The sequence below is a fragment of the Helianthus annuus genome, chromosome 16, assembly GCF_002127325.2.
Source record: "Helianthus annuus cultivar XRQ/B chromosome 16, HanXRQr2.0-SUNRISE, whole genome shotgun sequence".
In the NCBI taxonomy this organism is placed as follows: domain Eukaryota; kingdom Viridiplantae; phylum Streptophyta; class Magnoliopsida; order Asterales; family Asteraceae; genus Helianthus; species Helianthus annuus.
The window spans coordinates 67,715,339-67,738,001 of record NC_035448.2 but is presented as its reverse complement, the minus strand read 5'-3'; the positions used below and the strand labels follow the sequence as shown (position 1 = coordinate 67,738,001).

Genomic DNA, 22,663 nt, shown 5'->3' with positions numbered 1-22,663 from the left:
GGCCACTACATAGAAAATTGAATTTGTTTATCTTTTCAAAACACCATAATTGCATGTCACATTATAGGCATGCATCCTACATGACACAATACTTGATAGAAAAAAATAAACATCAAGAAAATTACTGATGTTTTTTACATTATAGGCTACATCCTACTTGGCATAACAATCAAAGCCATACTTAGTTAAAACGCCAAAATATTTACTATGATCCTGATCTAAAAACAATAAAAACGCCGCGTATTTGTTAAATGCCAAAAAATGGAAAGGTGATGTGACACGCGTTTAAAAAAAAGGATATAAAAGGACAAAAAATCCCCTCCGCCCTTCTCTATGTCGCGTGACACATCTTGGACCATGATGCGTTCTCACCGTTCTCACACTTTTGGGCGTTTTCTCCTTGATAGTGAACTGTGTGAACTAATCCTAGCTCTTCATTATCAATACACAAGTATAAATCAATGACCAGGATTTGATCAAGGTTTGATGATGAAAATACACTGGTGTATTTTACCATTTGATGATGTAAATCAATGGTCAGGATTTGTTCACACAATTCACAAATACACTGGTATTCACACTAGAACCCCACCATATATATATATATATATATATATATATAGGGGATGGTTCAAATGAAAACCACTTTTATTGTGAAAACTCGAAAACTAACTAAAAAAAGCCTAAAAAACACACAATTTTTTTTTCAATTTTTTTTATAAAAATCGCTAGTTTTTATATATAAAAAAAACTTTTTTTTCTCAAAAAAAAAAAAAAAAAAATTTTGTGTAGTGCACATGTGTAATAATACACATGTGTAGTACACATACATATGTGCAGTATTACACATGTGCACTACACAAAATTTTTTTTTTTTTTTTGAAATTTTTTTTTATATTAAAAAACCTGCGAAATTTTGATTGCAAAAAAAAAATTAAAAAAAAAATTTTTTTGTATGTTTTTTTGGCTTTTTTTAATTAGTTTTCGAGTTTTCACAATAACTAGTGGTTTTCATTTGAACCTTCCCCTATATATATATATATATATATATATATATATATATATATATCTATACTACTTTAATAAGGATATGTGAAGGACAAGATGGTAATTGAACAAGGTGTTGAAAAAACACTTAATGCACAATGTACAAGATTTAAAACACAAGAAAACACAAACTTTTTACCCTTCAACTGATTCATCATCAACCGTCCATTTCTTTCAATTTTTCACACGGATCACAATCTCGACGGCGGATATTCACTTCACATGGATCGCCCTTTCCATTCCCTCCTCTCTCACAACTCACATCTCACAAACTTTATCAGACTTTCTCCTCTCTTTCTCTCAGATCTGGATCGGAAGCGTTTGAACCACCGGTGGAGGAGACTAGGGTTTCGTCGTCCGTGATGAAAGATGTCTAGAGTGCTGATGGTTTGAGATGAAATCAGATGATGATGAACAACCGGAGATGAAGGACAAACATCAATGAAATTGAAAATACACAGGGTTGAACACTGATTTGAAGAAACCCTAACTGAAGGTTTCGTCTGCTCATCTCTGTTGTGGGTCTTTTGGCTTTCTTCCACATCAACGATTAGCAAACACAAAGGTAATCAAACCCTAAAATGTCTAAATGTTACCAGAAAAATGGACTGGTTGTTTTCGTTGTACTCAGCTTTCTACCCTTTTGTTGTTCATCTAATTGAAGGAGAAGTCATGTTGAGTGAACATGTAACTTCATTAGGGTTTTACAAGATGTGGTTCACCAGCTTAATGAGAATTTTGAATTATTTCCTTCTTTGTTTTTAGGGTTTTTTTTGCTGTGACATATGAGACAAGTATTGGGATCCTCAATCTGTGACAACCCTCACAAAACCAGGTATCCGTACGACTTAATTAGCTATTAACTGTTGCCTAACTACTGTGCTTAACTGAGATTTCTGATAAACTGCTACTTGATTGTTGATACATGTACATGTCTGCATCATACTTTGATTTTTCCTGTCACTACATTATTTATTTACTGAACTCTAGTGACAAACTTGATGCACAAGAAGCACAGTAGCACTAAACGGATACACAGTGAACATGCTGATATACCCAGCATCAGGCAGACACTGCCTCTAAAGGCCTGTAAGAGCCAGAATTATTTTACTACACCCGTAGTGTGTGTAGAGATACAAGGGTTGTATAATTGCGTCTCTAGGAATAAGATACAGAGATTGGATGTGCCTAAAACGTACTTTAAGCACGGAACACAACACTTTTATTTACACACTAGCTTCTAGCTAATTAATAAAGTGCCAAAATACAAAGAATTATTCCCGACACTTTGCTGAATAAATTGTGTCGCTAAAAATATTACTTACGACGCTTAAAGGATATCTTAAGCACTTTAACGGATTCCTATCCAACCGAACAACCGGACAATACCCGGAACATAAAAATATTGCCAGAATTATTGTTAGTATTTTTCGGAGCCAGTTAGGGTCCCTGATTACCCTAACACCCGCTCTCTAACACATTAGACAACTAACGAGGTTAGACCTTTATGTAACCGACTTAACATAACTGAACCGTAACTGAACAATCGAGATCCAACCGGGTGGTCCCACCACCCTAACCAAATCGGCCAACAAGGAGGGTACACCTTTATTATATTATATTAGATTACGCGAATATCTATAAAGCATGGAGATCCGATGGACGATAACGACAAAAATCTCTATATAAGCATACACTCTCTCACACATTTCACACACTCAAACTCACTCCCTCTCTCCCTTGTGCACCTCTCGGCCGAACCCCCTCACCACCATCCATCCACTTTCGGTTCAAGTCTTGCAAGTTCCAAGTGCATACAAGTCTTGAGGATCACGTACAACGAAGCTCGGAACAAACGGAAGTTGAAGGACCTCGAGCATTTGCTTTTATCCACGCCGTTTTCGACTAGTTTCTTCCCTAGCCTCGAGCTAGAGGTATATTGTTTAAAACTCGTTTTTAGTCGTGTCTAAAGTGGTTAAAAGGATTTTTATCGGTTAAATGTCGGTAACCCACTTCATGAATCTTTAAAGTCTTCTAAAAAGTGAAAATCGTTGGATAAAAGCACATAACGCGTGTAAATGTCGTAGTATTTGAATATGTTGATTGTTAAAGCCCGATCTATGATGTGGTGGCTCTCATCATCGTTTAACCCGACTTTGTTAGGATCACGTATCTTGACATACACTTGTTTCTTTTGTACAAGGGTTAAAAGGTGAAACTCCACCACACGGGAAACATGAACTTGTGTAAAAGTGTTTTAACATGAAAAATAGTATTTAAAACGAGCCGATCTACGTATGTACAAGTGGTATATTCGTAGGACCGGGTGTTGAGAAAATCATGTTTTATAAAAGTTGTATAACAGGTTAACAAATGTGATTTTTATAGTCTACAAGTGTATAAACACTTGTGAAATGAAAGATCCGACAAAATAACAATTTTTATAAAAATTGTCGGAAGTTGTAAAGAGTGATTTGTTCCAAAAACGGGGTTTTTGCAAGAATAAACTATTTTATACATAGATCCACTAAATATAACGAGATCTACATAATAGTTTTAGAAAAACTACAAGTTCATGTAATATTGTGATTTTACATACTAGTCTACGAATTCGAAGTGTTGAAACTTGTTTATTATGTTGGAAATTGATTGATTGAAATAAAAGAAGTGATTTTGTAAAAGAAAATGATACGCTTGAAAGCGTGGCCACCTCCAGTTACAGGGGAAACTCTGGCGAAATTTTCTAAAAATATAACACTTAGAATTATTTACAAGTGTTAGACTACTTTGACATGTTTTCAAATATATTTCGCCACAACTTTATTTATAAATAATCGGAGGTGGGATTTTCACAAAACTAAACGTGATAAATATATATTCGGTAAATATATTTTGTCACAACACTGTTTATGATTATTTTGTGAAAGTGTATAAATATTATTTTTAGAGTAAAAATAATATTTACTAACTTGTCAAACCCAAAATAATACAAACTCTTATACGACAAGCATAAAAGTTACAACGGTAATTTCTATTACCACCTAATCATTAAAACGTAACTTACGCATTACGCGGAAATATTCACCAACACGTATGTTGTTAACGTATTATTTTGGAAAGTATTGTGTAAAGAGAAAATATATTATTTTTGAGAAAAATAATTATATTTTGGAATGAGAAATAAAAATATATTAAGTGGGACTTAATGAGATAGTATAAATACACATGTATTTAAATCCCCCATCCTTGGGAAGTAAAATACCAAGTATGTACACGAAACGGTTGTCTAACCGTCTCCTAAAAATATAAGTTATAAAGCTAAGGCACGGCCATCCGTCTAATAGAATTAGCACCTGTAGGTCGTTGCACAGCTTCGGATATTCGGCTTACTTGGTAGAGATACGCATTCACTGTGAGTTCATGTCCCCCTTTTCTCTAACTGTTTTCAGTTTACTTAACTGCGGGGGTGAAATACATGTTACTATGATTTACAAGTACTTTACAACGGTATGTTTAACGTAAGGAGGTGTTATACGATCATGTGAGTGGATAGGAACAACATGGGGCCATTAGTCCTCATGGAGGGACCGAGGGACAGGAGCGGTAGATCTATCTGGGTGTAGCGAGCCCAGCCCCCGGCCAAACTAGAAACGGACCGTGGGGTGACTTTGTCCACTTACTTTGCCGTGGCGAAATCTGCTAGGTTTGAGTCTCCCTATTTGCACTTCACATATGTCAGTGGCCTTGCAAACCATTGATGATCACAAGTCCTCTTACACTGCTACATACCACAACTATTTTTATACTCACAAATGTTTTACATACTCACCTACACGTGAACTCGCTCAACATTATTGTTGATTTTTCAACTCACATGTATTTCAGGAAATTAAACGGATCTGGCACGGTATGGAACGTTTTCCGCTGCACTGGTCATGAAGTCATCAGGGTTTAGGGTTGTGTCTCTTACCTGGACAAGACACAATCCCTAAATCACGACTATGTTTTGTTATAAGTTGTAATGTTACTGAACAAGGTTATGGTTGCATGTTAAAAACAATGGTATTGTATGATGTTTTCAAAAACTTAATGGATGACTTGCATGGTTTTTAAATTCATATAGCTTTGTTATGATTAAGCTATGGTATTAAGAAGTCACACAAATTAACCACGCTTCCGCAAAGCCAGGGTGTGACAGCTTGGTATCAGAGCTCTGATCATAGCGAACTAGGATTCTTTCTCGAGTCTAGACTATGATCACTAGGGCTCTCACGAAAACATTTTTCTGCATACCACTTAAGTCCAGATCCACAAACTTTTTACAAACAAATGTTGAGCACATTTTATTCATTATTCTAGGCTCAGTCTGGGAGGCTGAGGTTCGGGCTAGTGGGACTAGGAGTGTTGACTAGTGGGACTAGGAAGGACAGTCTGGGAGGCTGGGAGGCTAGTGGGACTAGGAGTGTTGGCTAGTGGGACTAGGAGTGTTGACTAGTGGGACTAGGAAGGACAGTCTGGGAGGCTGGGAGGCTAGTGGGACTAGGAGTGTTGGCTAGTGAGACTAGGAAGGACAGTCTGGGAGGCTGGGAGGCTAGTGGGACTAGGTGGATTATGTGATTATTATCTGGTAACTTATGTGACTATTTGATTCACTGATTTTGTGCTTATTCTGTGTTATGTTACAGACCCATGGATTCACCAGCTACAGGTGGATCAGATACCACTGGACCTCTACCGTTAGTGTCAGACGATGCTATGTCTTCGGAGCATGAGGTGCACACCTCAGACTATACTAGCACCGACGATGACGACTTCCAGCCGTTCGCGTTACCTGACGGTGCCGATGAGCACACTGATGACTCCTTGCCCTTCGCTTTACCCGAGGGTGCCTATGAGCCTATTGATGGCGATCCTGCTGAGTACCTCCCTATTGTTGCGATTCCAGCACCGATTCCTCTTGCTTCTTACCCAGCTTATGAGCTTATGCCAGACGCCGATGCCGACGGCGACATCGAGCTTTACGAGGACGAGCCATTTGAGGACGAGGATCCTGACGTAGCTCCTCTACCTGCTGGCGGTCTCTTGATGATAGCTGACGTTCCAGCTGGAGACTCGCCCATTCACTCACCAGTCCCAGACTCTTTTGAGTCTGTGGCATCTGTATCATCTCGCGGGGCGAGCGCGCAGCAGTTTATTCACGACTCAGACCCTGATCAGGCGTCTTCAGCTGCCCCCATTCCGAGCTACGCATTTGAGCATGATGATATCGAGGATTCTGACCCTGTTTTCCCTCCAGGATTTGATCCTGACCATGATATCGAGTATATTCCTATGGATGAGCATATAGAGGACCCTGATGATCCTATCGGTCCCATTGATCCAGATTTTGACTTTGACATGGCGTTCGACGACCCTGAGCCTGCCATAGCCCCAGAGCAGGCAGCTGTTTTTGACCCTTTACCTGAGCATGACCCTGTTCATGCTGATTTTCCTCTTGAGCCTGTTGATGTTGATCCCCCTGTAGATGTTCCTGTGATCGAGGGCGATCATGTTGCTGCTGATCCCATTGTTCCTTTACCCGTTGGTGACATACCTGCTGATCCTGTTATTGATCCTGTCGATCCTGATATTGCACCTGTTGACCCCGTTATTGCTCCTATCGATCCTTTACCCATCGAGCCCGAGCACGCTCTTTTTGCTGAGCACATGGATCCTCCAGATGAGGAGGCACAGCACGGGTGGATACCGGCGGACGAGGATGTTCCACCGTTTCCCCCACATCACACTGGCACACATCATACTGATTTCTCATTTCAGATCCCATCATTTATTCCTCCAGCGGGGCCTGGAGAGGGCTCTTCAGCCCACCCTTTCGGTCATGTACCGACGACCATGCCATTCATGCCTCAGATAGCATCTATCCCATCTTCTGTTGCACCTATCGATCTTTCCAGCACGCCATTACTTTGGACATCTTCCTTACCGATGCCACCCACTGATCCATATCATCCATTTTATTTGGGCCATACTATTGAGGATCTTTTGATGTCGTTTGTACACCAGCACGAGTCTCATTCACAGCGACTCCAGGAGCTCGAGAGAGCTCAGTTGTCTTTTGGTCCATATCTTGGTCAGACATCTTCATCATTTCAGCCTTTTCGATCATTTCCTCCTGACATTGCTGCCCGACTTTCGACCTTGGAGCAGCAGGTTGCGTCCGTGATCCGTACTCAGCAGGCGATGGAGGAGGACTGGTATCACTTACGCCGCTTACTTTTCGCTCACTTTCCCCCTCCTCCACCCCTATCCGCATAGGGCTCATTGGTACTGTAGTAGTAGGCGATGGTGAGACGACCGCGATTGTGACTGCACAGCCTTTTGGAGACCATCTGACGATACTGATTTTTGTTGATATTTGTTGATGTACTGGTTGTATGTGACACTGATGTGATGTTGTTTTTGACAGGGGTGATGTAGCCCCTATTTGATTTGTGATTGTATGATACAGTGACATGCTGACACACTTGCTACACTTTATGGTCTCGATATATATAACAATCGCCGTATTCTCACCATATCTGATTCACTTGATTGCTTATTTATGTTTTGTGACATGGGATGTTGTAAGTATGAAATTTGCAACATGGGATGTTGGGACATGGGATGTTGTGTGTATGATATTTGTGACATGGGATGTTGGGACATGGGATGTTGTGTGTGAATATTGATAACATGAGATGTTATATGCTATTACTATTACTATATACGTATGTTTACTTTGGCCTAATCGGCGTACGCATCTTTAGAAGATGGCACCAAGACGTCAACCACAGCCGATGCCCACTACTCCGGAAGAACTACAGCAAGTTATTGCTGCCGCCATTGCTCAGTATGCTGCCTCGCAAGGAGGACCAAGCGGAAGTAGCTCGAACATCAACGGCAACCAAAATCCTCCTCATGGGTGCACCTACAAACAATTCTTGGACTGTAAGCCCATCAACTTCGACGGCACAGGTGGTGCTGTTGCTTTCGTTCGCTGGGCAGAGAAGACTGATTCCACCATCCGCATGAGCAAATGTGCGCTCGACCAGCAGGTCACTTACATCTCAGGGCTGTTTCTAGACGGAGCCCTATCTTGGTGGAACTTACAAGTGCAAACACTAGGCGAAGCTGCTGCCTACGCCCTGACTTGGGCCGAATTGAAAGAGCTTATGCGCAAGAAGTACTGTTCCCGCGCAGAAATTCAAAAGTTGGAGACTGAATTTTGGCACCTAAAGATGGATGGACCAAAGGTTGCAGAATACGTCCAGAGGTTTCATGACCTATCTCAAGTGGTTCCTTATATGGTCACGCCTGAATACAAGCGAATTGAGCGCTTCATTTGGGGATTAGCTCCCCAAATCATCAGCATGGTGACCTCCTCCAAACCGGCAACTATTACGGAAGCCATTGATTTGAGCGTGGCCCTCACTGAGGAGGCAATTCGTTTAAACAAGTTTGACGAAGTTAAGGCGAAGAAGACAGAGACTCACGTAGAGTCCTCAGGAGATAACAAAAGGAAGTTTTCAAACTTCAAACAAGGCGTCAGTATGGCAGTAAAGAAGGGAAAATCAGCTGGTAGTACCAAGAAAGGGAAAGGGTACCAGGGCACCCAGCCCAAATGCAACAACTGCCAACGCCACCATACTGGCAATTGTAACGTGAAAGTTTGTGAATCTTGTGGAAAACCGGGCCACTCAAAGGAATCATGTTGGGCTAGTGCAGGCCGGAGAGGCCAGGGAGGATATATGAATAGAAACGATAATCGTGGTGGTTTGGGAAATCGTCCACAAGGGAATAATCGAAGCTACAATGCAAATCAAGCCGGAACTGCCAATCAAAACAACCCGCCAGTTGGGGACGGTGCAGGAAGTGGAAAAAGATTAGGATGTTTTCATTGCGGTGACATTGGGCACTTCAAGAAGGATTGCCCGGGATTGAACCAAGCCCGTGGAAGGGTGTTCCAGATCGGTGCACGGGAAGCACGCCAGGATCCCAACGTTGTCACTAGTACGTTCCCTGTAAACCAACGCTATGCATCTGTTCTGTTTGATACTGGTGCCGACTATAGCTTCATATCACTAGAATTTAAGAATATACTTGGGCTAGCCGCTAATAAGTTAGACATTCCCTACGTAATCGAATTGGCTAATGGAAAGTTGGTAGAAGCCAGTGATGTGATCAGAGGCTGTGTGATTGAATTAGGAGAACGTGAGTTTGCTCTCGATCTACTACCAGTCCAGTTGGGAAGCTTCGACGTGGTAGTAGGGATGGATTGGTTATCGAGTAACAAGGCAGAGATAGTTTGTCACGAGAAGGTTGTTCGTATTCTGACCGACGATGGTGAGACCATTGTTGTTCATGGAGAAAAGCGTGAGACGCCGTTAAGGATGATTAGCTGCCTGAAAGCAAGAAAGTGTCTGAAGAAAGGATGTGTTGCTTTTCTAGCACACATTGTGGATAAGAAGGCTGCTGAGCCGAAGATCGAAGACATCCCTGTCGTGAGGGAATACCCAGAAGTCTTTCCAGAAGACTTGCCTGGCTTGCCACCTCAAAGGCAAGTGGAGTTTCGCATCGACTTAGTACCAGGCGCTGCGCCTGTGGCTAAGGCACCTTATAGACTTGCTCCGTCTGAGATGCAGGAACTGTCGACACAACTTCAAGAGTTGTTAGATAAGGGTTTTATCCGACCAAGCTTCTCGCCTTGGGGAGCTCCAGTTTTGTTTGTCAAGAAGAAGGACGGAAGTTTCCGTATGTGTATCGACTACAGAGAGTTGAACAAGCTGACGATCAAGAATAGGTATCCCCTGCCAAGAATTGATGATCTGTTCGACCAGCTTCAAGGTTCAAGCTTCTATTCAAAGATCGATCTTCGATCTGGATATCATCAACTTCGGATACAGGAGGAGAGTATCCCGAAGACAGCTTTCAGAACTCGATATGGGCACTACGAATTTCTGGTTATGCCGTTTGGTTTGACAAACGCACCTGTAGTGTTCATGGATTTGATGAACCGAGTTTGTAAGCCGTACCTGGATAAGTTTGTGATCGTATTCATCGATGACATCCTGATTTACTCAAGGACGAAGGCTAAGCACGAGCAACATCTTAGAGCTATTCTGGAGCTACTAAAGAAGGAACAGCTGTACGCCAAATTCTCTAAGTGCGAGTTTTGGCTACGTGAGGTGCAATTCCTTGGACACGTGGTGAATGGAGATGGAATCCACGTGGATCCAACCAAGATCGAGGCGATCAAAGATTGGGAAACGCCAAAGACACCAACCGAGATTCGGCAAATTTTGGGTTTAGCCGGCTACTATCGAAGGTTCATCGAGGACTTCTCGAAAATCGCTCAACCTTTGACGCTCCTCACGCAGAAAGATAAGAAGTTTGATTGGGGAATCAAACAGGATGAAGCATTTCAGATATTAAAGGATAAGCTTTGTAACGCGCCAATCTTAGCTCTTCCGGAAGGTACCGACGATTTTGTGGTATATTGCGACGCATCGCGTCAGGGATTGGGTTGTGTGTTGATGCAACGTCAAAAGGTCATCGCTTACGCATCACGCCAACTGAAGGTGCACGAAAAGAACTATACCACTCACGATTTAGAGCTAGGCGCGGTGGTTTTTGCACTAAAGATCTGGAGACACTACCTGTATGGTACGAAGTGCACAATCTTCACAGATCACAAGAGCCTCCAGCATATATTCAACCAGAAGGAGTTGAATATGAGGCAAAGACGATGGGTTGAATTATTGAACGATTATGACTGCGAGATAAAGTATCACCCAGGGAAGGCGAATGTAGTCTCCGATGCCTTAAGTCGTAAGGAAAGGATCAAGCCCCTAAGGGTTAGGGCTATGGAAATGATAATCCAAACCGATCTCTCCTCGCGCGTTCGTGCAGCGCAGAAAGAAGCTCTCAAGGAGGAGAACCTTGAGAAAGTGTATCTCTGTGGGATGGAGAAGATATTGGTGCCAAACGAGGAAGGAACGTTATGTTTTGGGAAAAGGATTTGGGTTCCTCTATTTGGTGAATTAAGGGAAGTTATTTTCGATGAAGCGCACAAGTCACGGTACTCTATCCACCCTGGATCGGATAAAATGTACCAAGATCTAAAAAATTACTATTGGTGGCCTAGGATGAAAGGCGACGTTGCAATTTACGTGAGCAAATGTTTAACGTGCGCTAAGGTCAAGGCGGAATACCAGAAGCCCTCGGGACTTCTGCAACAACCTGAGATTCCCAAGTGGAAATGGGAACAAATCTCAATGGATTTTGTTACAAAACTGCCAAGAACGCCAAGAGGCCATGATATGATTTGGGTGATTGTTGACCGCCTAACAAAGTCCGCACACTTTCTGCCAATCAAGGAGAAAGACAGTACTAGTAAACTTGCAGAAATTTACTTGAGAGAGATCGTAGCACGACATGGAGTACCCCTCTCGATCATCTCTGATAGAGACGGAAGGTTTGTGTCGAGGATATGGCAATCCTTCCAAGAAGCTTTTGGCTCACAATTGAATCTGAGCACAGCGTTCCATCCGCAAACTGACGGCCAGAGCGAGCGAACGATACAGACTTTGGAAGACATGCTGAGAGCATGTGCTATGGATTTGGGCGGTAGCTGGGATAAACACTTACCTTTGGTCGAATTCTCATACAACAGCTACCACACCAGTATTGGTGTCGCGCCTTTTGAAGCCCTTTACGGACGCAAGTGTCGATCACCACTATGTTGGGCTGACGCAGGTGATAGGCAGCTTGCCGGTCCCGAAATCGTCCAAGAAACGACAGACAAGATTGCGCAGATTCTTAAACGCATCGAAGCCGCTCGCCACAGACAAAAAGCCTACGCGGATCCAAACCGAAAACATGTGGATTTTCAAGTTGGAGAGATGGTGTTATTGAAGGTATCACCCTGGAAAGGGGTGGCACGCTTTGGGAAGCGTGGGAAGTTAAATCCACGCTACATTGGTCCTTTCAGAATTCTAGAAAGAATTGGAACCGTAGCATACAAGTTGGACCTACCTGCTGAACTAAATGGTGTCCACGATACATTTCATGTATCCAATTTAAAGAAGAGTCCAACTCAAGTTGACGTTGCCATTCCTATTGACGAGATTCATGTTGACGACACGCTCCACTTCGTAGAAGCACCTGTCGAGGTCACAGATTGGAAAGTTAACAGGACCCGCCGGAGCAGTGTCAAACTCGTCAAGGTTCGCTGGAATGCCAGACATGGTCCTGAATACACCTGGGAGCGTGAGGACCGGATGAGAGAGAAATACCCCCACTTATTTCCTAAAAACTCTGCATCTACAAGCAGAACTTAAATTTCGGGACGAAATTTATTTAACGGGGGGAGAATGTGACAACCCTCACAAAACCAGGTATCCGTACGACTTAATTAGCTATTAACTGTTGCCTAACTACTGTGCTTAACTGAGATTTCTGATAAACTGCTACTTGATTGTTGATACATGTACATGTCTGCATCATACTTTGATTTTTCCTGTCACTACATTATTTATTTACTGAACTCTAGTGACAAACTTGATGCACAAGAAGCACAGTAGCACTAAACGGATACACAGTGAACATGCTGATATACCCAGCATCAGGCAGACACTGCCTCTAAAGGCCTGTAAGAGCCAGAATTATTTTACTACACCCGTAGTGTGTGTAGAGATACAAGGGTTGTATAATTGCGTCTCTAGGAATAAGATACAGAGATTGGATGTGCCTAAAACGTACTTTAAGCACGGAACACAGCACTTTTATTTACACACTAGCTTCTAGCTAATTAATAAAGTGCCAAAATACAAAGAATTATTCCCGACACTTTGCTGAATAAATTGTGTCGCTAAAAATATTACTTACGACGCTTAAAGGATATCTTAAGCACTTTAACGGATTCCTATCCAACCGAACAACCGGACAATACCCGGAACATAAAAATATTGCCAGAATTATTGTTAGTATTTTTCGGAGCCAGTTAGGGTCCCTGATTACCCTAACACCCGCTCTCTAACACATTAGACAACTAACGAGGTTAGACCTTTATGTAACCGACTTAACATAACTGAACCGTAACTGAACAATCGAGATCCAACCGGGTGGTCCCACCACCCTAACCAAATCGGCCAACAAGGAGGGTACACCTTTATTATATTATATTAGATTACGCGAATATCTATAAAGCATGGAGATCCGATGGACGATAACGACAAAAATCTCTATATAAGCATACACTCTCTCACACATTTCACACACTCAAACTCACTCCCTCTCTCCCTTGTGCACCTCTCGGCCGAACCCCCTCACCACCATCCATCCACTTTCGGTTCAAGTCTTGCAAGTTCCAAGTGCATACAAGTCTTGAGGATCACGTACAACGAAGCTCGGAACAAACGGAAGTTGAAGGACCTCGAGCATTTGCTTTTATCCACGCCGTTTTCGACTAGTTTCTTCCCTAGCCTCGAGCTAGAGGTATATTGTTTAAAACTCGTTTTTAGTCGTGTCTAAAGTGGTTAAAAGGATTTTTATCGGTTAAATGTCGGTAACCCACTTCATGAATCTTTAAAGTCTTCTAAAAAGTGAAAATCGTTGGATAAAAGCACATAACGCGTGTAAATGTCGTAGTATTTGAATATGTTGATTGTTAAAGCCCGATCTATGATGTGGTGGCTCTCATCATCGTTTAACCCGACTTTGTTAGGATCACGTATCTTGACATACACTTGTTTCTTTTGTACAAGGGTTAAAAGGTGAAACTCCACCACACGGGAAACATGAACTTGTGTAAAAGTGTTTTAACATGAAAAATAGTATTTAAAACGAGCCGATCTACGTATGTACAAGTGGTATATTCGTAGGACCGGGTGTTGAGAAAATCATGTTTTATAAAAGTTGTATAACAGGTTAACAAATGTGATTTTTATAGTCTACAAGTGTATAAACACTTGTGAAATGAAAGATCCGACAAAATAACAATTTTTATAAAAATTGTCGGAAGTTGTAAAGAGTGATTTGTTCCAAAAACGGGGTTTTTGCAAGAATAAACTATTTTATACATAGATCCACTAAATATAACGAGATCTACATAATAGTTTTAGAAAAACTACAAGTTCATGTAATATTGTGATTTTACATACTAGTCTACGAATTCGAAGTGTTGAAACTTGTTTATTATGTTGGAAATTGATTGATTGAAATAAAAGAAGTGATTTTGTAAAAGAAAATGATACGCTTGAAAGCGTGGCCACCTCCAGTTACAGGGGAAACTCTGGCGAAATTTTCTAAAAATATAACACTTAGAATTATTTACAAGTGTTAGACTACTTTGACATGTTTTCAAATATATTTCGCCACAACTTTATTTATAAATAATCGGAGGTGGGATTTTCACAAAACTAAACGTGATAAATATATATTCGGTAAATATATTTTGTCACAACACTGTTTATGATTATTTTGTGAAAGTGTATAAATATTATTTTTAGAGTAAAAATAATATTTACTAACTTGTCAAACCCAAAATAATACAAACGCTTATACGACAAGCATAAAAGTTACAACGGTAATTTCTATTACCACCTAATCATTAAAACGTAACTTACGCATTACGCGGAAATATTCACCAACACGTATGTTGTTAACGTATTATTTTGGAAAGTATTGTGTAAAGAGAAAATATATTATTTTTGAGAAAAATAATTATATTTTGGAATGAGAAATAAAAATATATTAAGTGGGACTTAATGAGATAGTATAAATACACATGTATTTAAATCCCCCATCCTTGGGAAGGAAAGTAAAATACCAAGTATGTACACGAAACGGTTGTCTAACCGTCTCCTAAAAATATAAGTTATAAAGCTAAGGCACGGCCATCCGTCTAATAGAATTAGCACCTGTAGGTCGTTGCACAGCTTCGGATATTCGGATTACTTGGTAGAGATACGCATTCACTGTGAGTTCATGTCCCCCTTTTCTCTAACTGTTTTCAGTTTACTTAACTGCGGGGGTGAAATACATGTTACTATGATTTACGAGTACTTTACAACGGTATGTTTAACGTAAGGAGGTGTTATACGATCATGTGAGTGGATAGGAACAACATGGGGCCATTAGTCCTCATGGAGGGACCGAGGGACAGGAGCGGTAGATCTATCTGGGTGTAGCGAGCCCAGCCCCCGGCCAAACTAGAAACGGACCGTGGGGTGACTTTGTCCACATACTTTGCCGTGGCGAAATCTGCTAGGTTTGAGTCTCCCTATTTGCACTTCACATATGTCAGTGGCCTTGCAAACCATTGATGATCACAAGTCCTCTTACACTGCTACATACCACAACTATTTTTATACTCACAAATGTTTTACATACTCACCTACACGTGAACTCGCTCAACATTATTGTTGATTTTTCAACTCACATGTATTTCAGGAAATTAAACGGATCTGGCACGGTATGGAACGTTTTCCGCTGCACTGGTCATGCAGTCATCAGGGTTTAGGGTTGTGTCTCTTACCTGGACAAGACACAATCCCTAAATCACGACTATGTTTTGTTATAAGTTGTAATGTTACTGAACAAGGTTATGGTTGCATGTTAAAAACAATGGTATTGTATGATGTTTTCAAAAACTTAATGGATGACTTGCATGGTTTTTAAATTCATATAGCTTTGTCATGATTAAGCTATGGTATTAAGAAGTCACACAAATTAACCACGCTTCCGCAAAGCCAGGGTGTGACACAATCGATAAGATTAACAATTCATGCGTTCTTTTTTTTGTTGGAGCTCTTGGAGATTGATGAAGGGTTTAATTGTTTCAAAGTGTTTGCTTTCTGTTAAAGTTTTTACATTGTCCCCTTACATGGAGACCAATGAAGGGTTTATTTGATTTTTCTAAAGTTGCAGATAAGTTGGATCCAATTACTGCTCTGGTGTTCTCATGGCAAAAGATAGAATTTGAATTGTGGACTGCTTTACTTGATGAAGTTCAAGCACGATTTGACACTGATGTTTGCCAGGTATCAGCCGATTTTAATGACAGTCATATTAATCAATTGTTTGAATGTCCTTTCAAAATTACTTCAATGTAAGGATTAATGTGTGTTATTTTTTTTTATTTGCTTTGTATGTCTTGTTGGTTCGTACTTGTTTGTTTTTAGATCTGTAACGTCTAAAACTTATGGGGTACTCTTGCAGCTATGGTTCCCGTTATACTTGGTTCTTCAACAAGGTTGTTATGAAGATACCGAAGATTGCACTGACAGTACAAGAAATTATACTGCGACACCTGTAAAGATGACATGCAGAGGTATTTTATAAATTGTGATGTAGCTAAGAAAAAGTTTGAGTATCTGAACCATTTTTAACATACTACTTTTTTTTTAACATAGTTTGGAGGAGTTCATTCGTACTTCCAGCATTGGTGAATTCAAAAGGCACCTTCAACTTGTTTATGCCTTCCATGGCCACATCAGCACACGGACTGGTTTCTTGATGAGTTTGTTTAACTCACCTGAATTATTAAAGGCTGAATGAAACAAGAGGGCAATCCAGCAGCAACTGGTGTCATTATTATTCAAGTGTGTAGTAATTGTGGTCTGATTTTGTGTTGTTATAGTTTACTTTCTGGTTTTCAGGTGTTTATATCAACTTTGTCAAAAAAAGATGAAGAAAAAGTTAAAATCAGATAGTTATGTATGCATCTGTTGTTCAATGTTTTTTGAGGTCAATATCAAACTTTTAGTTATCTTCTAATATTTTCCTTATATACAGGTCCCTGTTCAAAACTCATGGGTGGATGCAACTTTTTCAAGAGAAAGTGCAACTTCGATTTTTGAAAGCTCAATAAAGAAACAGGTATATACGGTATATGTTAAAAATGTCATTTTGTGTTAATTGTTTGACAACTCACCATATTGCCATTTGCACTTGTGAAGGTCCAATGCCCACTTAAAGTGGTAAATATGTGTTCGAGTAGGGACGTTGTTGTTCTTGACTTCTACTACAAGTTTGGAACTTATGTCGTAATGATTTTAGTTTGACCTGCAAGATTCTGCTGTTGAGAGATTTACTAATTACATTCTAAATGACAGGTCAGTAATAGACTTCGCCTTCCTTCAGTCTTGATCAAATTTATAGACTGTGTGCTTTTGTAATCTGCAGGGATTATGGACGAGGATGTGAGTAATCCAAATGCATCTGGAAGACGTCGAATGACACTCATTGGTTCTAGCCAATGCATTGAGGGTTGCAGCTGAATCAGTTGTGGTGACAATGAATGCAGCCATTGAGCTTGTTAGGCTCATATTGTCACCTAAAGATCTTGAAAGGACAATTCGACTTCCTTTCGTTACTCACTTTCATGTTTCTGTATGCAGGCAAAATGCAGTGATGATATGCCAATGCCAACTTTATTCCACTTCCTTTCGTTACTCGCTTTCAAAATTTTTGCAACAGAGCAAGTACGTTACCACTTTTCTATAACAGAAGTATATATGATCGTCAATTTGTTGCCATGGTTCTTCTACTGACAAACACATAACATTGGATTGCAGGTAGACGTTGCTATTATTAAGGTTGGATTAGGAGGATAGTGGGATGCGACTAATGTGGTATGCAAATCTACTAACGCATTATTCATCATTTGTTACATACAAAAAAAATATGTCTAATATGATGTTAAAATTCGGTTTTCAGATTCAATCACCTATAGTATGTGGCATCACACCGCTAGGGTATGGCCACACATAAATCTTTGGTATGTCCATTCATCAATTTATTTTTTATATTTTGTGCCTTTTTCGTGAATTGGCTCATTGAAATGGAGCCGGGGTTCTGTGACATGATGAATGAATGTCTGGATTGTTTGGTCCTGGCAATGGGAGCATTAATAGAACCAGAAGGATTGTAGCAGCAGCCCTGTTCAACTCTCTAAAGCAAGTTATTTAACTTTGATTTTAATTTGCAAGGGATGGTGGTGAACTTGCATGTTTAATTGATTTCCCATCAATGGGGCAGGCTGGAAATATGGGTCAGAACAGGTTTCAGCTGGGAACGATCAGGCGTTAGGTGTTCTATATTAGTCATGATTTGTTTGACATTAATGTTTCTCCAATTGTACTATAAACATTTGTGTTTTTAGTAAATTTTAGTTTTAATATATTAACTTGTAGAAAAAAAATCGGGTTGAACGAGTTGTCTTCGGGTCAGCCCGCCAGGCTTTGGGTCATGTCCAGGTTCATATGTATGACAAGGTTTTCAGGTTTAGGGCATGTTTGGGTTCATTTAAAATTTTCGGTTCGGTTTGGGTTGAACCCGCCAACCCATGAGCACGACCCATTTAGCACCCTTAGTTGTTGGGACTAAACTGACAAAACCAAGCTGTGAACTGAATTGTATGTATCTGAAACCAGCACAACTTCTTTGGTTCAGACGGTTCTGTCTTCGTTTCATCTAATAAATATCTTTTCCATTGTCATTGCTTTATCTTTATGGCGATAGAAAAACTGAAGTCTTGATTTGTGTGAACTTATTATTTCAGATTATTGATATGAGGAGACGACCAGTAACACAGAAGAGACATCGTGATGGGTAGGCCTTCGTTGTACCAATTGTTTTATATATCTTTTTCTCTTTGTGTTTCCATTATTGCACTCTGAAGATTGGGACCTTTTGGAATTCTCCTTTGTTTTATATCAGTAAAGAAGTTTGTTAGTTGTGGGAACTTGGTTTTAAAATGCATGCATCAGGAGCGCATAATGCGCGATGCGCTGTGATTATCTGATGTGAGGACAATGCGCTCTAAATCGCGTAATGCGCTCTAAGTCGCATAATGCGTTGTCTGATACACACATTTTTCTCAAATCGACCACTATAGAGAAACATTGTACAATGAGCTTCTACGATGTGCTTAATAAGCTTGTACAAATGAGCCGATAAAGTTGTTATGAGAGTTCATACATAGTTTACTTGTCCTTTTCATCAGACTACTTGTATACCTAAGAGTTCAAAGCTTATTTTGGTTATTTTGAACTTCTTTGATGATACTTGAGTTATTTTTTTGTATTTATATGTTTTAAGTTATAAGATTTTAGTTTAAAGTTAACAAATTAAAATATAATCTATAAACATTTTTCTAAATAACAAAGGAATTGCCTACGTGATGCGCATCATGCATCGGCTTTTGGGATCAAAACGCATCAAAGCGCATCACTCATTTCAAGTCAAGTGTGGGAATGAAAGTTTTTTTTTGTTGCTAACGACTTAAATGTATCAGGTATGAAGATGGTGTTACGCTATTGAGGAAAACATGTTCAGCTTCAGACTTTATTTGGTCAAATGCTCCTCTTGATGTTGTTGGTACTGTTATATCTATAACCTTTGATGAGACATCTCTGCCTATCAAGAATCATTCGTTGACTATAGATGAGGTAGTCTGAGAATATTTTATTTTCGTTTTTTGAGGCTGACATGAATTGTATGTACGAGGGTTGTGTAATCTTGTCAAATTCTAACAGTTAAATTTATGTATCTTAAGGTTATTGAAAGAACCCTCAACCAATGTGGTGATGACATAGAAACTACCATCAAAAATCTTACTCAGTTCTTGGTATTTTACCACAAATTAGAATTAAGTTATTCCCCCGCGTTGCGGCGGAGGCATAAAACTATACCAAATAGCACTAATGTCACATTACCGTCAGCGACTATCAACATTGAGTCAATCCAGGACCTGCGTGTTGCGACAAACTTATCAAACAAAAAAATAAACATAAAAACATTGAACCACACATGCACATTGAACCACATATGAGTATAGCCAAATGTCCCTATTTAGCGATAAAGATGGATCCACATAAAAGATTTTGATAAATTAATCGAGTTTGGTAAGATATAAGAGATAATGGGCATGTTTAGTTGAATCTAACTAATTAATCAATTATCTTAGATTATATATATGTGTTACGGTGAATGTAAATTATGAACAAAATGATGCAGGATGTAGGTAGTGGATCTTTCACATTCCATACCCACTAAACATGTATTGTGATAACGTGAAATGTGAACCAGGGATATTATCGTTCACCACCCCTCGCACACCATTGTCTCTTTATACAATCAAAAACTTACCAACGTATTATACAATATCTCACTAGAGGATTAACAAAATAATAGAAAACGAGTACCGTGTTGTGAATTGTCGGTGTTGCCGCATCGCACGGGTTTCTAATAATAAGATATAAAGAAGATATAGATGTTTGAAAATTTATATACTTTCTTCTCCCAATTTTGCCCCTCCTTTATTAAAATCCTCATTTCCTTATTTAATAAGAAGTTTTCGAGTTATCACTTTAACTATGGGTTTTTAATTGAACGCTTTCTTAACGTTATATATATAAATAGTAGCAAACTTTCGTACAAACATTGACACTTCCTTGAACTAAATGTAGCAAAAATAGTATCGTTTGACACTTCTTGACACTTCCATGCTTAGATAAAGAGTATATTTGTACCAAAGTATTGTGGATTGCATCAATGCAGATACGGTTCATCCAAACAGAGCCGGACAACAGATTATACTGCCTACATCTTTCATCGGAGGGCCTTGCGACATTCGACGCCGGTTTCTAGAAGTAGTTAATAGTTTTAACGTTAAATTATAATTTAATAGGAAATAAGTACCGCCTTGTAAATTGTTGCGACTTTCGTCCAAAGTTATGTTTTTTCGCATTTGGATCCATAATGTTCGAGTCAAATGTTTGCATTTATATATAGTTATTGATGATGTGTAAATGTGAATGTGATTAATAGGTGGGTGCACAAACGTCATTAAATCCCCATGACGGTTTTGAAGTACCTTAACCGAAAATTTAGATTTTAGTTATGACCCAACAGAACTGAACCTTCTAATGCACACCATTAGAATTACTAACAAGTGTTGTGTTTTCCGTTGCATCACAAATTTGGTTTTGGTTATGGCTCAAAATCGAACCTCCCCGTACATAGCCCTAAACTCACCAACCTAAGTGATATGTTTCCCGCCGCATCGCGCGGGTATATAATATATACTAGTCATTTACCCGCGCGATGCGGCGGGAAACATATCACTTAGGTTGGTGAGTTTAGGGCTATGTACGAGGAGGTTCGGTTTTGAGCCATAACCAAAACCAAACTTGTGATGCAACGGAAAACACAACACTTGTTAGTAATTCTAATGGTGTGCATTAGAAGGTTCAGTTCTGTTGGGTCATAACTAAAATCTAAATTTTCGGTTAAGGTACTTCAAAACCGTCATGGGGATTTAATGACGTTTGTGCACCCACCTATTAATCACATTCACATTTACACATCATCAATAACTATATATAAATGCAAACATTTGACTCGAACATTATGGATCCAAATGCGAAAAAACATAACTTTGGACGAAAGTCGCAACAATTTACAAGGCGGTACTTATTTCCTATTAAATTATAATTTAACGTTAAAACTATTAACTACTTCTAGAAACCGGCGTCGAATGTCGCAAGGCCCTCCGATGAAAGATGTAGGCAGTATAATCTGTTGTCCGGCTCTGTTTGGATGAACCGTATCTGCATTGATGCAATCCACAATACTTTGGTACAAATATACTCTTTATCTAAGCATGGAAGTGTCAAGAAGTGTCAAACGATACTATTTTTGCTACATTTAGTTCAAGGAAGTGTCAATGTTTGTACGAAAGTTTGCTACTATTTATATATATAACGTTAAGGAAGCGTTCAATTAAAAACCCATAGTTAAAGTGATAACTCGAAAACTTCTTATTAAATAAGGAAATGAGGATTTTAATAAAGGAGGGGCAAAATTGGGAGAAGAAAGTATATAAATTTTCAAACATCTATATCTTCTTTATATCTTATTATTAGAAACCCGTGCGATGCGGCAACGCCGACAATTCACAACACGGTACTCGTTTTCTATTATTTTGTTAATCCTCTGGTGAGATATTGTATAATACGTTGGTAAGTTTTTGATTGTATAAAGAGACAATGGTGTGCGAGGGGTGGTGAACGATAATGTCCCTGGTTCACATTTCACGTTATCACAATACATGTTTAGTGGGTATGGAATGTGAAAGATCCACTACCTACATCCTGCATCATTTTGTTCATAATTTACATTCACCGTAACACATATATATAATCTAAGATAATTGATTAATTAGTTAGATTCAACTAAACATGCCCATTATCTCTTATATCTTACCAAACTCGATTAATTTATCAAAATCTTTTATGTGGATCCACCTTTATCGCTAAATAGGGACATTTGGCTATATTCATGTGTGGTTCAATGTGCATGTGTGGTTCAATGTTTTTATGTTTATTTTTTTGTTTGATAAGTTTGTCGCAACATGTGACACCTGTGTCACTTCAACCATCAAACAGATGCCAAACCAAGGAAATATTGTATTTCATACTTGGGATTTGTATAAATATGTGTATGCTTTGCACATATCAATTCTTGTTCAATTTCATACTCTACAACGCTTTCTGGAGAATTATACGCAAAC

At 39.5% G+C, this 22,663-nt stretch overlaps 1 protein-coding gene across 23 annotated transcripts; it reads left to right on the top strand.

Moving 5' to 3' along the window:
• The first annotated feature begins 1,246 nt into the window (after positions 1-1,246).
• Positions 1,247-21,943, top strand: LOC110915236 (midasin-like). 23 transcript variants are annotated; one of them, XR_004884504.1, is made up of 11 exons: positions 1,247-1,612; positions 16,015-16,127; positions 16,306-16,417; positions 16,500-16,531; positions 16,746-16,803; positions 16,882-16,965; positions 17,046-17,201; positions 17,272-17,570; positions 17,664-17,720; positions 17,806-18,699; positions 19,385-19,658. XR_004884504.1 is itself a non-coding variant. In XM_035985909.1 (4 exons), exons 1-4 carry the CDS (start codon positions 15,872-15,874, stop codon positions 16,601-16,603), a joined length of 378 nt encoding a protein of 125 aa, XP_035841802.1. In that variant the 5' UTR covers positions 15,858-15,871; the 3' UTR covers positions 16,604-16,794. The 23 variants fall into 23 exon arrangements, 1 of the variants encoding a protein (XP_035841802.1); XR_004884496.1 differs by having other exon boundaries at positions 1,249-1,612; positions 16,500-16,803; positions 17,272-17,403; positions 17,487-17,570; XR_004884497.1 differs by having other exon boundaries at positions 1,249-1,612; positions 16,009-16,127; positions 16,500-16,803; positions 17,806-17,866; positions 18,078-18,699.
• The last annotated feature ends 720 nt before the right edge of the window (positions 21,944-22,663 follow it).

Excerpts from the sequence above, each read along its gene's own strand:
- LOC110915236 (XM_035985909.1), top strand. The coding sequence starts at position 15,872 with ATGCGTTCTTTTTTTTGTTGGAGCTCTTGGAGATTGATGAAGG. Across the intron at positions 15,915-16,008 it reads CTCTTGGAGATTGATGAAGG|TTGCAGATAAGTTGGATCCA; the intron begins GTTTAATTGTTT and ends ATTTTTCTAAAG. Across the intron at positions 16,128-16,305 it reads TTGACACTGATGTTTGCCAG|CTATGGTTCCCGTTATACTT; the intron begins GTATCAGCCGAT and ends GTACTCTTGCAG.